The 19441-nt window shown below is 39.8% G+C and overlaps 1 protein-coding gene across 2 annotated transcripts in view; it reads right to left on the bottom strand.

Annotated features, from left to right (window-relative positions):
- The window catches only part of smap1 (small ArfGAP 1), a 74229-nt gene that overhangs the window by 15894 nt on the left and 38894 nt on the right, over window positions 1–19441 (bottom strand). For both annotated transcript variants that reach the window (XM_079473046.1, XM_079473045.1), the window contains one exon: window positions 363–441. In XM_079473046.1, coding sequence (XP_079329172.1) covers window positions 363–441 — 79 coding nt within the window. The remainder of the gene's footprint in view (window positions 1–362; window positions 442–19441) is intronic.

Below are 19441 nucleotides of genomic sequence, written 5' to 3'. Positions count from 1 at the left end.
GATGCAGCTACATTTCATACACTGGACCTTTAAGTGCATGTAGATACATGTATTTTGTGTACGGAATGTAAAAATAGAAAAATAAATAACAAAACAAAAACCTTTTCTTTAATATTCCAAATATAGATAGAGAGAGAGTATGAAGGTAGTTAATTCAGGTACAGAATTTTGACCTAGGTCAGGGTGGCTAAATGAATTGCCATTTTATTATATTTTTATAATTAATCTCATTAACCACCAGGTTCAATTGATAGTCCCAGTGTAGAGTTATGACTGGTTGCAGTCTGTATTAAAATCTGATTTCCGTATAAGATTCCTTCAACTGAAATGGCTGGAAGAGTAATCAATTATTCATGTATTACCGAGGCCCAGCAGGTCGATAGCAGGCTCTGCGCTCTTCTTAGGACTGGCTCTGGAATCTATCTGGATGTCGTCTCTTTTCTGGAAAGGAAGGAGATAAAAGAGGAAATGATGTTACAAACCAGCTTTGCTTTCATGAATACATTTTATGTACACATAGTTTTCTTTATTTCTTGCTAGTGCAATGTGGCCCCCAAATATCTTCGCTTCTCTTTGTTTACCACCTACTGACACCTGGCTACATCTCACAGGTTGCGATTTCGCAATGGGCAGACACAGGCCATCTGAAGAGCCTTAATCCGGCCTGAACCGCCGATCGATCGGCGCCGTGTTAAAGTCTGGATCAAAGCCAGGCAGAAGCCCTTAAAAACCTTATTCTATACCAAAACACACTCGCAAATATACACAGAAAATATCGCACATCAAATTCGAGAGGACAGTGACGCGAGGAAACAAAGGAGCCAAACAAGGCAGTACACAACAATACAAACACACTGAATCAGACCATACTGTCAAATCTGAATGGTCTGACATCTGCCTTATTAGCACATAAAAAGAAAATGATAAAATGCGAATTTGTCATCTAACGTCATTGTTCATGGATTGTTCCTGGCAAAAGATTGGAATTGAGCAAGGGAGATGCGTTTGAAAAGCAGGATAGAGCTGACACAAGAGCTCTAATGAGCATCTGCCGGCTCGGGTTTGTGGTGAAGTGTCAAACCAGGTGCATCATGGGTAGAGGATTAAATGTGAAAAAGAACATTGGCTGTTGCTCTTCAGCGAGCCTGAGACTCGGGTCCATTCAACTGCGCAACGAAATGAAAAACAACCCACGTAGCCTAACGAAAAATACCATCCTGATTTTAAAGCCGTGAAATCTAGTTTCTGATAAGAAATTACATTGATCGCCTGTAATTTTACAAGCTCCTGAAATATGAAAGCTATCAGAAGGGTGGTTTTATACATGACTGAGCCCTAAGCTCTTGAGAAAAGGTTGGAAATTGAATTGAAGTGAATTGAATCTTAATCTTTTAGTGGTGAAAATCCTCTCCAGCCTTGCATGTCAGCTTTTATGTACAGGGCCGATTCTTTAAGGAGTCTTTCACTTGTGACCTTTTCATGTTTGTTTGTACGAGCACAATAACGGGTGGGAATGCGAGGTACAGCCCTTCAAAAACAGATGCACAACTGTTATTCCCTTCGGTGATGGAAATCTGCAGTCTTAAAATGGTTGGCGATGGCTGAATTATGTATGAATTCAAGGGCTTAGGTTCTTTTCGTTTTGTTGACTTAAACGCACACATTTCCAAGGCGACTTCGTAGAAGAAATCCATCAAGAATGTATTTGTGCTTTAGATGATGGAAACACAACAGGGCCTGAGACAAATCAACAAACAAAACATCCACAAGACTCAAAAGCCAAAAGACACATACAAACATACACACATCGTACAGCATAAACGATTTATTCTCAATGCCATTTTACTCCTACACATGAAATCTATAAATCCATTTTCTTTTACTTTCTCCACTCTCAGGCCCTCTGCACACCTCCCGTCGTGCTGGCAAGGCGTTCAGCGAACGGGTGTGAAATTGCTTGAACTGTGGCGTTCTGTCTCAGGGGTCTCTCCAATCAAGGTCATTTCTAATTCATGAATACTTCCCTTGGATGGAAGAGTAATTGCATTTGAGTCACATTCCCTCGCACTCAACGCGTTCGCACCACGCAGACAGGATCAGGAGATGCTTGCCGTTCTGCATAGAGCCACTTGCACAACACTTCTTTCTGGACTGATGTACAACCAAACATACTTGGCCCGGCACCCACAACTCCATGCACTCCTGTCATCATTATCAGAGTGCTACTGCATAGATGAGTCTAGTAACGATTTACATATTCATCAATAGACTGTGACTCTTTTTTCTTCTGGAGATTAGAAGACAGAGATGATCAAAGCAGGATGTTAATGTAGGCCTATTACAACCGATGAGGGGTGATTGATAGTGGAGCCAAAAGTGGAAAAAACTCAAGCTGTACACAAGACAACACATTCAGTATGGTTTAGGTCAAAAAAAGGCCAAAGTACAAATGAAGTTGCTGATAATTAAAAAGAACGATGGTAGCTTTGTATCAGACACCAATGTCAAACAAAACAATAATTTCCTTTTTTTTTAAGTATCTTAAAAAATGTATCATAGTTTACCTCAAAGGTCCAATGTTCTATTGACAGAAATGCAATATAATATACACAACTATGTCTTCAGAGGTGTACAAAGACCTTATGAAGCGTTATGTTTTCATTACCTTAAAGTGAGCTAATTCTATCTTCCAAAACAATAGCAATAAAATACCTTCTTAATATATTTTTCTCTACAATATAAATAAAAACATAAGAAAGGGCACGCACTAAATTGCCATTTTTAGTAGCTCCGTTCAGTGAAGACTCCGTCCTTTAAACACAGAGCAGGAGAGAGCTCTCGCTCCAAAGAGCTGACAGCGGTTATTAATAATGAGTGAAACCACCCAATGAAATAAAAAGGCAGGTTAGAAATCTTAAAGCGCCCTACATTCCCATTTTTGTTCAGGTTCACAATTCATACAGTTTAATAATAAATAGACACTGCTAAGAACCATGCTTTTTCTATAGTATGATTGATGCTGCTCATCAACACTGAAGCCTAAGCCACCTTTGCAGAAACATTAGCTGGTCTTTGTCGCCAAAAACTGAAGGTGGATATAAATGAGATCTTGGTTATACACAGCATTATAAGCAGTCAAACACATTTAGTTTGCAGTAATTAAAGCTGCACAAAACCCAGCCAGCGGTTAATGACAGTAAGGCAGCATCTGCCAGAGGATCCACAGAATGAAGATGCGGAGGCCTTGTGCCGTGGGGGGAGAAAACAAGACCGTGTTATCATTTAATATGCTTATCATTAATTATAGTTCATCATTGTGCTTATCAGGGATCTAAACTGGGGGCGGCCTGAGGAGTCTTCAGCTCATAATAAGCACGGGCACTTACATCTCTGATTACTTCTTCCAATTCCACTTTAATCAGCTGTTAATCCATGAGCTCTCCATCAGAGTCCAGACATCCTGCCGCAGTGAGACACACACGACGAAGGATGTACAATTGGCCAGAAGCGAAAGAAAAGTGCACTCCAAAAAGGTAATTACATTTTACTTCTGAACTAGGGGAATTTCGACCTATGGTAAAACACAATAGGCCAACCATATTCGTCCTAATTTTATGTCAAATTAACAGAAAGGATCAACTGGAACAGGGGGTTGAAACTGGGGTCCGGTGACCGCCAGGGGATGTCCAGAGGCAGATGTATTATTGTTTCATTGAAAATGTTTATCTCTTTCTTTTGAAACATGCAAAGTTTCCACAATTGTTTATATAGACCTACATCCAAAAGTGTAACAACGTTTAGAAATAATATGTTGTTTTTATCTAAAAAGGTTTAAATGTTCCTTTACTGTATACTGTACATAACAATTTATATTTTTAGAAACGGGTCCCTGGCAAAAGGTTAATCTTATATGGTTGTCTTTGGCTTCATTTTTAAAATCCCTGACATAATTTAAGAGGGGCGAAGACCACCATATTGATGTTTATTCTGTCTATATGCATCGGTCAGCACTGAGGCAGCTTTGGCTTTAGTTTTATTAGTTGTTTATTTTTGTAATTAAATTAACATTAAAGTTTAAACCATTGTCAGTTTTGGCTATTACTTCCCTGATCTACGAACTTTGTTAAAGTTGTATAGTACATAGGGCCACTGTAAACTGGATTATGTATGGGATGGGTTGTGGGTGTATTTTTTAGTGGCAAGCCTTTGTTAGCATTATTGTGAGATGGACAGGCATGAACATTTTACAGATCAACAAAAGATGTTTTCAACAAAAGATGGCAAGGGAGAGGGAACGATGGTACGAGCGCAGACTTGTGTGAATGATGTACTTCAGGGGTTCTGAGCCAAGCTTCTGGTCCGTCTAAAACTGTCAGCAAACACCACACTGAATAGACAGAATCTAGTGTATGGACACTTTCACGCCTGCCTGCTTGCACAGAGTGTTTCTCTATAGACTCTGTGCTTTTGTGACGGCTTCAGAAAGAAACTTTGAGGGGTCAAAATACTCTGTAGCCAGACAGAATGGTTTTTATGATTAATTCGTTTGTCGGCCTGGCAAAAGCGTAGCAAAAAGTAAGGAAGGGGAAAGAAACAATGAACGCTGCAAAAAAATCTGAAAAGTATTGCTGTATAAACACAAAAATTAATTTTATAAAGACAAGCCATAAAAAAGACATTTCCTTTATTAAGGAAAGGTTCACCTTAACAAGACAAATGTGTCATTATTTACAATGTCATTTTAAATCCCACATTACTTTTTTCCCATACTGTTCAGAGTGACCCCCCCCCAAAAAAGCTCTATTACACCACCCCATACCATATTATGTGATGGATAATGAGTTCGATTTCATTCCGTTTTACACAAAGCAATCTTGTGAATCTACCTTTCTGAAGCATTTAAGACAGATGTGGTCAAAAATGTTGCATTAAAAAAAAGAAATTCTCACCTTCAGTATTTCATAGAAGACAATAATGGCATACAGGTTTGGAGCACATAAGAGTCAACCCTGGCATCCAGGTATTTTTTATGTGGGAAAACTATTCCATTATTATGAGTGATATTACAGGTGCGTGTGTGCGCATTATCACCTCTCTCCTGCTGTGTGATCTCATTCTCTAAAGGTTGCTCACATCCTCATCTCTCCCAAGAAACCCAGTGAGATTCAGTGCCCCTTCCCTCCTTATCTCACCTTTTATATTGACATCACTCCGCCCGGCCACCCCGTGCATCAGCTAATGTGAATTTTGAGTGGATGGGCTGAGATGTTGAGGTTAATGATGATGCCCTCACTGCAGTATATATGGAGCTCAGAAAGGGCTGTCTGAACCTTGGAGCCACTTCACTCGAACCTCAAGCCCCCAGTCGATGAGGTGGTCAACTTCAATATCAACACACACACACACGCAAGGTGGAAGATACAGCCTCTCCACTTCGGGCTTCTAACCACACTCATTTTCACGCCCACTGGATCCTCACGCTTTCCAAATTGTTTTCGCAAAGGTCAAATGCAATGTTCAGCTCGAAGGGTATGACGGTGTAAATGGAGAACAGGAGGGAGGGGAGACAAACCCTACGGCCACAAAATGAGAGGGGAAGGCTGAAGTGTTACACTGAAAATTTATTTGTTTCTTTTCTCCTCCCACACTCTGAAACAATGCCAAATAGCATCCAACCATCCATAACTCTCAGCAAGTTCATTAACAGTAAAATAAATGTGTACGGCCAGGCAGCACATTACGTTTTCACAGCCTTGTAAACAACACAGATATACAGCCACGTCATGCCCAGCCAAAGGATGGAGTCCCAAGACTCGTTGAGCTGTTAAAATAAACAGCGACCCTAATTACATCCAAAATTAGGGGTAGGCCGATACCAGTGTAGAATTGCACTTTTTTAATTAACTTTCAAAAAACACCTCAAAACATATTTGACTAACCAATAACTGTCTATGACATGTGTCTACAGTATATACAGAAAAAATCTTCTTGTTCATTATCTCCCTTGCTCACTCCAGCTTTAATCCTTCTAGTAGCATAGACTTGTAAACTAGCGCTGCTGTTTAGCGTGTGGACAAAATGTTTATATGCTCTCCTTACTTATAAGTCGCTTTGGATAAGAGCATCTGGATAAAAGTGTCTGCCAAATGAATAAATGTAAATGTAATTTTATTGTATTGAACAAAAAAAAATGAACACAATGATATATGCTTTATAAAGAAGTGCAAAAACATTTGTTCAAAGTAAAAACACTCTCATAAAGTACAGATACTCGAAAAATGTACATGAGTAAAAGTGAAAATGCTTCCCTACTGTACATCCTGCTCGAATGTTTTACTGAGACCGCTTCCTATGCTTGAATCTAAGACACCCATCAGTGATTATCAACTCCAGCAAAATACAATCATTTTAAACAAAACCAGAGACTATTATCTAGTGATTATGCAGAATAATTAAAACATTGGAACATCTTGGAAAGAGTAGCGTCCTGACTGTCACCGAACACTAGAGAATGCTGAATGTTGAGTGACAGATGACAGCAGTAGTGGAGTTTTCATGAACTTGATGATCTTTTGTTTTCTCCTATAAATAGCTATAAAGCTATTGCCAGACATAAGAAAATATTACAATTTAGCGCATCAAAACTCTTACACTGGTTCCCTAATAGCTCATCCTTCTTAAAGCTTGATGATATTATTCAGCACAAGATTGGATTTTGGATCGTCCCACCACTTCCGATACCTGATCCGTCAAAAAATGTCTTTATCGCTGAGATACCGATCCAAAGTATAGGGATTGGCCCACACCTATCGAAAATCTTAAAGGAACAGATCACCCAAAATACTCACCTTCGAGTTGTTTCAAATCTGTATACATTTCTTTGTTCTGATGAACACATAAAAATATATTTGGAAGAATGCTTATAACCAAACAGTTCTTGGCCACCATAGCAGAAAACATTGCTTTATACATTTCTTTGTTCTGTTGAACACAAAAGGAGATATTTTGAAGAATGTAGGACAGCAAACAGTTCTGAGGCACTTTTGAATACCATTGTAATTTTACCTGCTATGGTAGCCAATGGTGGCCAAGAACAGCTTCGTTCCAAGCATTCTTTCAAATATCTGTCCTTGTATTCATCGGAGACAAAGACATGTATACAGATTCGAGGGTGAGTAAATGATGACAGAATTCTTATTTTTGGATGAACTGTCGGAAAGCGTGGTAACCCTTTAAAACAGGCTGTATAGGTCAGGAAGGGAAAGATTTCATTAGGTGAAACGTGCATTACAGTCAGTGATACTGATCCAGGACCTGCACATTTCAAAGCAAATTCAAAGACAGAATCAGACTAAGCAATTGCATATTAATAAAATGAAATGAGGGTAGATAGCGGTTGAAGGGAGTGAGAGATAGAGACACAACTATAAGAAACAAAATCTTCTGAGAGCCCTCAGAAGTTCATCACCAGCTTTCAGGAGACGCCTTATATCTTCAGATGCATTTCTTTAAGCATTTCCTTTCTCCCAAGCCAGAACGCCGCAACTGACGGAGTCTCCAAAACTCATTTGCTCTTTCCACATCAAAGCAATCTGCTATTTGTTCACAAAGCATTGTTAATAGATTCTAATAGAAGTATTATTTTGTTCTTAATAATACACAACTGCTCCCACTTTGCATAAAGTAATTGGATTTGTTGATTTCACAGGAGTAGGTCCCTGCCAAGCAAAAAGAGGCCTAAAAAATAAATAAAAATGACAGTGGATAGTCTGTGAGTTTGCGTGGAACCGTGTACCAATACGGGCAGGTTTGTAAGATCTTATCTCTATCACCTCACACAAACAAAGCTGTAGCTGCCGTCACCCCATTACACCCCCGTCCGTTGCCAATACAGTTTTAATTAAATCTTTTCATAAATGCTTATCTTTATCACAAAGAATCTCTCAAGAGTTATAAAAATTGTAGCCCTCATTTCCTCAACCAAACACCTAAAAACCGACGCAGATCTAATTATGATTCCTGAGTAGTGCCGTCTTGAGCTGTGAAAATTAAGCCTCTAGATGTGGGGTTAGAAGCAAACCGTCAAGACAAAATGTTCGTTTTTTGCGCTTAAATTCTGCATTCAACACCTTTAATGAACACACTTACACTGTAAGTGGACTTAAGCAGACATCCTTAGAGCTCTCCCATGTGCAAAGATGCAAGCACACGCACAAATGCATCATACAAAAACACATTCTGCGAATAAACCCCACGCTCTGCTAATTCCCCACTCTTCCGCTGCTTCAAATTCAGCCAATATTGATCAGCCCCCTGCAGCACTGATCGATCGACCGTTTGCAGGTGTGTGTGCATGCGATTACGTGTGGTGTGAAACTAAACCAGGTCCCCGCAGGGCGGGAGAGCGAGCGGATGGTGGGGGAGGGACATGTCGAATTAAGGTGAGGAGTGTTGTTTGTCAGAGGACGATGCTCATTTAGGGCGCCCTTCACTCTCTCTCCCCCACACCAATGTGTATGCGCTAGTCGCATTACAGCAGACAGCGGCGAGGGCAGCAGGCAGATGTGTTGTCGAAAGGAAGATATGAAGGTGATGGAGGAGTTGAATGTCAATAATATTACATCATGGCCATAGCAAGCAGCTTTGGGTAAATGGGCACAGATAACAATGTTCAAAGTCGCCTTTGCATACACCAACGCGTGAGCTTGTGACAAATGCTATAGTCGAAAAAGTATATAAGTGTTGATTTATGTAATAGTGCACTAACAAAATGCACTTAAACTAGTCTCTTAAAAACTCTCTTTTGTTAATATGTAGGAATTGTTGATAGTACTGCATTGGGGGTCAGTTTATAGAAATTTTAACAAAATATAAATATATTTTTCAAACTGAATGCAAAGTTATACGTGAACACTTAATTCATAAACATATTTATTCAATATCCAACAAAAAAATTACACTGGCAAATGTTTCAATGGTTTCAACAAAATGAGGCTAAACTGTCTTGGTCTCATATCTTGGCTGGTGTATGGTTGCGTGTGTGTTCAGCTTTGTTTCTTGACTATTTCCGTGTTATCACGTCTTACGCAGATGAATGCCCCTGCAAAACGCAGAGCACGGCATGCTGACAAGCTCGTATCTATACTTTAACTGGCTTGCACAGTTTGTTGACTAATACCATACGCTTCTCTCCATGGCACGCACTCGCTGCAGCCCCAGGGGACAACGCATGCAGAACAGCAAAAAGTTATTCATTCACACATTGTAAACCATCCCCACTCTGACACAAACACACGCTCCATCCCAGAAACTAGGGCCAAATCATTAGTCTTCAACATGAAGCAGAAATTATACAGCACTGAGCCGAACCATGAATTAACAGACAGTGCACGTGCAGGAAGGGATAACATCCTAGCACAGGTGTGATATATTCTACTGGTGCTACAGCATTAAAGGGTCTCTTATACCCACACATGCCTTGTGTGGTCACTGTATGAATACTATACAAAACCACAAAGCCACTGAAATCACTCATGTGGATTACAAAGTTTTCATTGCACAGTTACAGACTTTGGAGAAAACAATTCGGTATATCTAGGAAGGAACCATACAGCAGTTGTGAATCCACAAACAATCCCACAGCTCCTAAACAAGCAACAAATTCCCTACTTTGCCAATTTCTACCAGACCTAGCAACTGAATAAGACCACCTTAAAGTCCCTGTGAATCAGAAGTTGCGATAGTTTTTACTTCGGTATTTTGATGCATTATACAAGCATTTGCATATAACTAAAATTAAATATTGAGCTTGGCTTCCGTTTTTCTCTGCGATTTGATTGACCCACAGTGATAGACTATTTACAATAAACGATGCAATATTTCATGAAGAAAATTGGCTCTGTAATTTTACATTTCACTGGGACTTTAAGGCCTCTGTATACTTCGAGGGAAATCAAAGAATGAACTTGTGTGATGTCATTTAAAGCCAAATCAGAGCTAAAACAAACTAGTCTAACCAAATCAAACTTTCCAGCCATTCTTTGCCATGAGGATTGTTTCGGTTTATTTTGTTCTGCACACAACATAAACATGAATACGAAACAGTGGAGTTACATAGCTTTAGAAATCATCTTTTTATTTCACAAATCTCTGCTATGAAATAGATAAAGGGGAAAAGTGGTGATGCGTGATAAGCTAACCTAGTTTGTTTCTAGTTTGTTTCTAGTTTGTTAGTAGACATAGTATACAGCTGCTCAGCCTTTTTCAAGCTTAGCTTTTCCCTTAAGTGAAGAATAAAAACAAAATTTCTCCAAAACTGTATTCCCACCTTTACTCACCAGCACCCCCCTTCAAAGACATATGCTATTAAACACTTCAAAGTGTTCTGATTGGCTAAAAAGACAGGTGTGATATCACAGAACCCCCAACAGAGACACCTTCTATGTGCAATTCCATTAAAACTGCCTAAAAACATTTAAAGCATTTATTTATTCATGTCCTTTTAAGTAAAGCGTCTGTTTACAGAGCAGAGTGTATAGCATATATGAGCATTTGGCCACACTGAGTGCTTATGTGTCTTAACACGAGCAGCTCAGCTGGGCCTGAAACTGCTGACCTACTGCTCCATAGCAAATCACTGCATTTCTCACCTCCTGCAGGGTGACTGAGCCTGCCACCCACCTCTCTCCTCCATCTCGGAGTACTTCATTCTCCTCCATGTAACATTCATTTCCTCATTGCCAGGGCTCTTGCTTCTCTTTTTTATAATCTGCTCATTGTCTGAGGGAAGCTATTTGTTTGCGAGTGACACAATTTCTTGCATACCTTTGAAATGAAAGCCCTTGATTGACGGTCTAGATCAGCGGACATTATTACACCCTTTGTCAGGGTCTCCAACCTCTATTAACGGCAAGCTGCCGATACAGTTCCACATTCTCACACAATGCCATTTATTTGGAAACCTTCTCTAATGACTCTCACTCATTATCTGAGATCCAGTACACTCACATGCATCTTTTTGAAATCTTGAGCGTATTCATCAGACGAAACATCTGTGGGATGAAATCAAACCAACCCGAAGCTGTCAACATCAAACACACAACAAACAACAAATACCAAACTGAGATGAAATTTTGCTACTTGATCTTTGAAACTGAGACCATAGCTGTAACAAATCCCAGCAACCTCCTGGGTATCAGGTGCAATGGCCATAATAATAATTAAGCTGTCTTATAACACCGTCCTAACCAAGCATTCAAAGATAAAGCGATGAAGGATAGAAACTCTCTGACAAATATTTGTGCATGATATTTCATAGAGACTAAAAGAGGGAGAGAGAGAAGACACAAGAGTAATGAGGGTTCATCTGGGAGAACAAACCTCAATCTGAGCTTAGTCAGTCTGATCTGAGGTCAGTCGTGCACTATAAATAACAGACGACAGACGGGTAGCAGGCACAGCACAGGTGTGAAGGAAGCCTGGAGGAACAGAAGCTGTGTGTGTGTGTGCTACAAATTAGCATTTATTATGAGTCAGAATTCTGAGATTAAAGTCAGCATGCATTGACATTTAAAATCTATTTTGCTTCCATAACCCAACATGTTTCTGAGTGAAACAGGATACTCCACAAGAAAAAAGGAGGGACTTGATCTATTGAGAATTTATTGGATCATGACAAGCGAGCCATTAATGTGATACTATAATGGAGCAAGGTAATTGGAGCAGAGCGACTACAAGAATGAGATATTGGTGAGGTCATCTGTAATGGAAAGTCATTTTAGAGGTGTGATTCTGATTTGGATTGTTACATTTTACTGTAACAAAGGAATGCTTGCGGAAAGTCTGTGTTATTTAGGGGCCATTAACATCTAAAAGTCGTGGAAAACACAGGATGCACCGCTTTCTCACTATCTCCCGTTGCTCACACTCATAAGTTATTTTTGCAGAAGACAGAAAGCTGCGACATCAGAAACGCTGCCAGCATCAAATGCGTGCATCATCCACGTTCACAGTGCAGTCTAAAAGCTGAAAAGGCAATGGACGGACCGCCCCCTATATATGATAAATATTCCCAATGAGTTATTACAGAAACAATTTATTAAAGTATTCATTGTTTTTGTCCCCACCACTTTTCAAAACAAAGTGCATACAACATAGAACACTCGGAAATATGGTTGCATGTGGTACAAGTGCTACGTGGCGACGTGTTGCTAAACATTCAAAATACATACGATGCCGCAATATTTTATAAAATGGCAGCATCGTACTACTGTAAGTTAGTGAACGACTCAGACGAGATTATTCATTCATCAAGACACTTCATCAAGATTCGAATAAGCAGTCGTTTTGAACGAAATGGTTGAACGATTCCCTGACAATCACAAAATTGGCACCGCCTACTGGCCGTATTTTCCTTCCCAAACATTTCGAAAAAAATTAATTTGTCATACATTTGAATAGTTCCCACATTAAAAATGTTCCACTGTACTTTAGTATTTACTACAGTAAACTTTCTTACATTCCTAGACACTAGTGTTTTTAGTGTGTAATGGAAATTAAATTGAAACAAGACAGTTCAAATGATGACCCTGCTTGTATAATATACCTCAGCAGGATGACATGGACAAATGTTCATGTTCATTTTATGTTAAATGGTCATCAAATGCATCTAATGGCTCTCACAACAAAAACATGAAATATAATGCTTTGGGACATTAAAGTATTAAGTATTCATAAAATGTGCCAATTGCAGTGTGTGTCTGCCCAGTGGGGAGAAATATTTCAGCTTAGTCCTTTGATAATACCACAGGTTTAATACACACACACATACACACACACACACACCTTCATGCAAAGTGGACAGTGAATCCTGAAATGACATTCCTTGCATGAGCGGCCCAGTGTGAATCTACGGCAGCCATACAGCACCCGACACACACACACAGACTCGAGCTGTGAAGTTCCTCCCTTTCGGTCTCACACACACCATCTTTTTCATCTCTTATGGCCTCTTCCTCTCCTCCATCTCTCTTCCTTTCATTCACACCTTCCTCTCGTCTCCCTCGATACTTCCCTCTCATTGTTTCCTTCCCTTTTGTTCCATCTTCCTTACTCCCTTGCTGTCTTTTCCCAAACCTCATTTCCTTCTCAATCTTTCTCATCACCTCGCTCTTTTCTTCTTCAACCCCCCAGCAAACCCAGATCTCTCCGTGTCTGCGTGTGTGGTATAAGCACAGACCCAAGGTCATTGTTAGCCTAGATTAGGTAAGGAGCGCAGGGATGAGCGGCCGTCATCATGTGACTGACTTTCTTATTATTTGGTGTCCTCGGGCTGGAGAGTGAATCAGCATCTACAGTTCTGACACAGACTGTGACGGAAAAGAAGAAATAGAGAAAGGAGAGGTCGTTATGACAGTGACTTTCAATGATATGGAGGTAATGGTAAACTCAAAACAACATCTACATGTCAGAAATGACAATTTATCTCACCTTCGTTTGATGTGATATTCTTTCATCATTTACTAACCCTTTTTCAAAAAGGCCATTTTTCATTAAAAACTGTTTGCACCCAAACAATGGTGGTAGCCATTGATTTCTATTGTATAGACACAAAACCAATGCAATGGTACCGCTGATGTTTGGTTACCAACATTCTTCAATATATCTTCTTTTGTGTTCTGCATGACAATGTGAAATGACGAAAATAAGTAAATAATGACAGATTTTTCATTTTTGGGCAAACTATGCCTTTTATACATGGGAGTGCATTTTAACACATTTACTGCAGCCAAAATTGTGGATCAATGATTTAGCAGCGCAAAGGTCATGGGATTGTTTCCAAACGAAAGCAAATATTGATAAACTTGATACCCTAAATTAAATGACCATCGCTTTGGATAAAAGTATCAGCCAAAGGCATACATTTCTATTTGCTGATGCTTAAAACAAACATAAACTTATGAAAAGTCACCGAAAGCTGACCACCAAAAATGGATTCAATGTAAAAAAAATGGTAAAACACAATTGAAGCAAAAAGATTTTAGAGAGGAATTGCTAAAGCACAATACATGTGGCACTAGTTAGTATCAGACCTTGAGCTTTAAATATCTCATCAGCATTAATGATGCATTATAAAGTCTTCAAAGGGAAAAAAATCACCTTCCAGTAATACACGCAAGCAAGAGCATAAACACAAATAAATATAAACACAAAACTAAACCAAACTGAAAAGCACATGTGTTTCACTGTCTATCTACTTCATACACAATAGTGACCCGTCAGCAATTATTCAAGTAATCACAGGCATAATGCAAACAGCAGGTAAATGCTCCTGTACTCATCTTAGCTGTTCCTATTCAACTTCAGGAACTGATGACAGTTCTGACCCAATCTGCCGTTCAGATGTTTCCCTGATGCCTTCCAGCATGACACTTCCACCACAAAAGCTCAGTGAGAAACTCATGGGAGGGGGTAATGTGCATTCTCAGTTGGCCAGTGTTTCCGTCCCAGCATGGCACACTGCACAAAGGCATGCTGGGTGCACTCAAAATACGAAGTATTTCGTTCTGCTCTGGTGTCTTTCAGAGTGAATAAACAGCCAAACAGAATAACATATTTCTAGAAATTCACTTTGCCATTATGGCATATGTTAAAGGTACAGTCACCCAATAAAAACTCTCTCAGCATTTGTTCACCCACAATGTCGTTCAAGACCTGTATATCTCTATTTAATCTGTGGAACACACTAGATTTTCTGAGAAATCTATAAATGGTTTTGTGTCTATACAATGTTTGGGTTCTGCAGAAGGGAGTCATACATGCTTAGAATGGGTAGAGTAAATTATGATTTTTCATTTTTAGGTGAACTATCACATTAGAAAATATGTTAATTCTCAATGGAATGGTATAAAGTAATTTGGTAAATTGTCATTCTAAAGTGAATGTCACATGATTTTGTGTTCCATTCACTTTAATGGAAAGATGGGAAATGTTTCCCAACTCACTCAGTCTAGAGTGACATCTAAACGTTGCATCCACATCCGCAGCAGCAGGCTGCACATCTGGACAGCCCGTTTCTGCAGACTCCACATGCAAGACTCTTTGTGTGTAATATGGAAATGTTCTCTCTCTACTGCATACAGTCCCCTGACAGAACGCTGTCACAAGAACAGCGGGAAGACAGCAAGATCTAAGCAAGAAATGCAAACACACTTACACACACTCCTTGACAAACACAAACGCAGAAGAGGGAGAATTGAACGAATGAATCACGTCCACTGATAGTGATGTTTCTTTGCACATGCTGTCTATACTCTTTTGGCATTAGTTTCACCAAGTGAATGACGCAACAAAATCTCTGCTTAATGCAATTTGCAAGGTGAATTTCTTTACCTTGTGGGTAAAGCGCAAATCTGTGGAGGATGAAGGAGCATGAAACACTAGGTCTGTATAGCATCACTGCATCCATGCGATCCAGGGACCAGAATAAGCTCTTTAAAAATGCAAGTGTTTGACGGCATCATTTAAAGGGTAACTGCCTCAATGACCAAAATATACACAAAATATATTTTTATGAATTATATTAAATACTCGCAGTACTGGATTGTGGAGGGTTAGTAAGACGGAGGACGTTGAGCTAAAACATTGTGATAAATGTGGAGGATTTCACCTTTACACACACTAAATGCATCTGACACAAACTCTTTAAATAACATTCCCAGAATCATAAATAATCACATGCACAAACATATATACATAAAACCAGAACAGCTTGTTCTATGATAATTTATTCATGGCCAAAGCAGGAAAAGAAAGACAAATTAAAGCGTACCTTCCTACGAGAACAAAAGCAAGAGAGTGAGAAATATGAGATGAAAAAGAAACAACAATAAGAGAAATAAGACAGGTATTCAACAAAGTCTCCCGATGAACACAGATTTATAAAACACACAAAAACATGTCACAGCATCATGTGAGGATATGCAAGATACATTGCTCGCATACGGGCCAATCAGAGGATGAGGAGATGATGTTGAGTGCTGCAATAGTGGACAGTTACTATTGTAATTCGGAACATACTGGAAGGGGGTAAACACAGAGATAATATGTGCAGTTACCTTGTTGGCTGGCCTTGTGAAACACATGGGATAAAACACACACACGGAGCGCAAGAGAGAGAGAGCAAGAGAGAGAGCAAGAGAGAGAGAGCCAGCAGGGAGTTTCTGATTGCATTCAGGTAGAGTCGCTGCAAATGAAAACAATTGTGCTGCGGCAGCCTTCATTAGCTCAGATACAGAGAGCTTTCCATACTAATTCCACTTAAACCCTAATGAGCAGCTCACTGAGTATAAATGAGAAACACGATGAGATGTTTGGGCCGTCACTGACCTCCGGAAATTGACTATTGATGTGATTGGAAACCCAATCACAATCGAGTTACCTGAAACACTTTTTTAAACTTATGACAACACAAAACAATGATAAGTCATATAGGTGCAGGGTCTCTAATGTGTAAAAACCGCTGCTACAAGAGGAGATTTTTTTTGTATAAAAAATACTAAATAATGGTTACGTTTTTTTATTGTTTATCATAACAGTACACAGTAAATTCCTAAAAAATCCCTATGTTGCGTTGTCCTCCTGGTCCTTGGAGTATGGTTTTGTGCGGCTTTGACGGTGAAGGTAATGTTAGTAAAAGCTGAGACTGGCTAAGGTGAGCTGTCAAACAGGATTGAGCGTTTTTCTCTCTATGCTCACTCATTCTTTCTAACATGAACATTGCTCTCCATACACTTGCAGAGATTAACCAGTTTTCGGCTTTGTACACGGAAAACCGCTCAATATCACTTCTGGACTTCACTTATGAGCATCTATAGAGCATGACAGCACAGACCCTCCTTCTAACGTGAACTACATTAAAGATTTGAATAGAACCCTTAATACAAAGTCTGAGCAAGTGATATTTATGATGCTTGACTTATCAAACATTACTAAGTGATTATACTGAAACTACTCAAATACTACAGCCAGGGCTGAAGGGAACAGCCTGGTAGAGTCTGTCTGGTTTTCAGACTGACAGGAATCAGACAGCCAGTTCCTGTGGAATTGGAAACAACAAATGCCCAGCACACAGATGGAGCATCCACATCAGCCAAGTAGATTCAGCTTGTTCTACATTATCTCAGCCTGGCAAACACACAAACAGCTGCATGTTTTCTTCACTACCCTGCAGCTACACAAAAATACATATTGAAATGTAAAACTTGTTTGTTCTTGCCGGCAGGATGAAAGTTGACTGTCTGCGGCAGTCTCGCTTCACATTCTCCTTCCTCCATGTCACACAGGAAGCCAGACTGCCATTTTAATCACTCTAAACAATGACCTGAGGTCAGGGCTGTCTCTTTCTGGCGTTCTCTTTTTTCACACAACTTACACACACACATCTCTGGGCTGGCACACTCAACATGCGACTCACAGACTGTGGGTCAGCAGAGGTCAGGATGGGTATTACAGAGGCAGCACATCCCCCATGTGCCTACCTTTCTCCCAAACACACACACAGACTTGTGAAGGTTCAGAAGAGGCTATGAATATCATTGTAAGGTCCTCGCTTGGCTGATTTGAACATAAGCCAACACACGCTTTTGATGGCATAGGAAATATGTATGGAGATTAACTGACAATGACAGACAAATGAAGGTTGTCGAGAGGTAAAATATGCATGGGATGCCACGGCGCAGACACCCGCGTTATTCGCAGGAGCGCTTTTGAGAGACATGTGGGGCGAATTAAGTATTGACAGATAGCCAGCTGTGAAATGATGTCTACACTCAACGGTGAGAGAATGAAAACCGGGCAAGACAAAATCTCAGTGTATAGTTGTTAGTGTCTCCTGTGGTCTGTACTTTTTCAGTGTGGATGTGTTAAATGCGTGTAGAGGAGCATGCAGGAGCTGTCATGTTTGGTGAGAGTAGAGTAAAGCACAAAGGTTTTAAGCCGGCCTGCAGAGATCCTCTCCTCTAATCCTCCATCTTTCACTCTTCTCTCTTCATCTCGTGGCTCTCTCAGGGGATAAAGCAAGACTGCCGAAAAACAAGAGGTGGCCGTGCAGCACTAACTCTACTTTAATGCTCTGTCCTCTTCTACAGACTGTGAATATTCTTGACTCAATGGAGTGGAAAAACTGAAAGTGTGTTGCTGGACTTCCAAAGGCCACCGAATTTCCAATCTTCTTCACCGTGACCCACAGATAACCCAACACACACACATACACACGCTTGAGATGACAAGGGTGTAAAACAACAAAACACGAGTGAGAGAGAGAACTCTGTTCTCTTTGTGACTTTCTCTACACTCACTCAGGGCCAGAGATCTTCACCCGCCTGCCTGTCCATCAAACACCACCATTGTGCTCTCTGACAGCTAGATGACAATAGCCATGTTCCCAAATGTCTCGCACACTGTCATTTCTCTTGTTCACACAATTGCTATTTTCTGAAGCATTCTCAGTGCTTATTTTCTGTACTGTGATCCCAAATGACCCCATACTGTGCTTCAGGCGGAGAGAAGGTGCCTGAATGTGTGTGTGTTCAGGCATCTGACTATGGTTATGAAAGTTCTCTATTACCTGATGGGAAGTGAGGAGGCTGGAGTTAGCGTATTGTTACACAAGTCCAAATGTAATGTGCCTGTTCAGAGTTATTTTTGTGCTGCAGGGTTGTGTACGTGTGTAAATGTTGACAATCATCAATAGCAAAAATAAAATACAATTGTGGAGAATTCATTCATGCGTAGAGATTTAAAGAATAAAAAGTAGTCATGGGTGGTAATGTTGTGAAGTAAACTGTGAAAACCATTGATATACAAAACACCCAACATTATGTTTCAATATAAAATACTTGATAATAAAATAAAGCATACATATAATATTGGACTCCAGTTATGTATTTTCCAGTACATACAAATAGTTAAGACAAATTATACTTATATATCTCTCTCACGTCCAGTCCCCAAAACACAAACAAGCACCATTAAGGTATTACTTGAAATCATCCCCACAATTTGTTTACAAAACGTAAAAATGCTGTTTAATTCTGTTATCACATGTGCAAGGATAAATGTTCATTTTTGTGTGCACTGTTCCTTTAAGAAATTAGTGGGTGGGGTAATGGTTCAAGATCGGATCAGAGCCATTGAGAGAGAAAGTGGCGTCTAACTTTTTTCATAGCAATGGCGGTTCATGGAGGCTCTCAATAGTTCCCGGAAGTTACCAGTAACGCGTAGAGCTTTGGCTAAACAGACCAACTGAGGTAAACTTTTAACGCACTTAAAAACGTAAGTCATTTCATGAGTCATTTGGATAAAAGCGTCTGCGAAATGCATAAATGTAAATGTAAAGAGAAAACATAACTTCCTAGAACTATCCGAAGGCTCCATGAATCAG

Source organism: Barbatula barbatula, assembly GCF_947034865.1.
Source record: "Barbatula barbatula genome assembly, chromosome: 14".
Taxonomy (NCBI): domain Eukaryota; kingdom Metazoa; phylum Chordata; class Actinopteri; order Cypriniformes; family Nemacheilidae; genus Barbatula; species Barbatula barbatula.
This window is presented reverse-complemented; position numbering and strand designations above follow the sequence as displayed.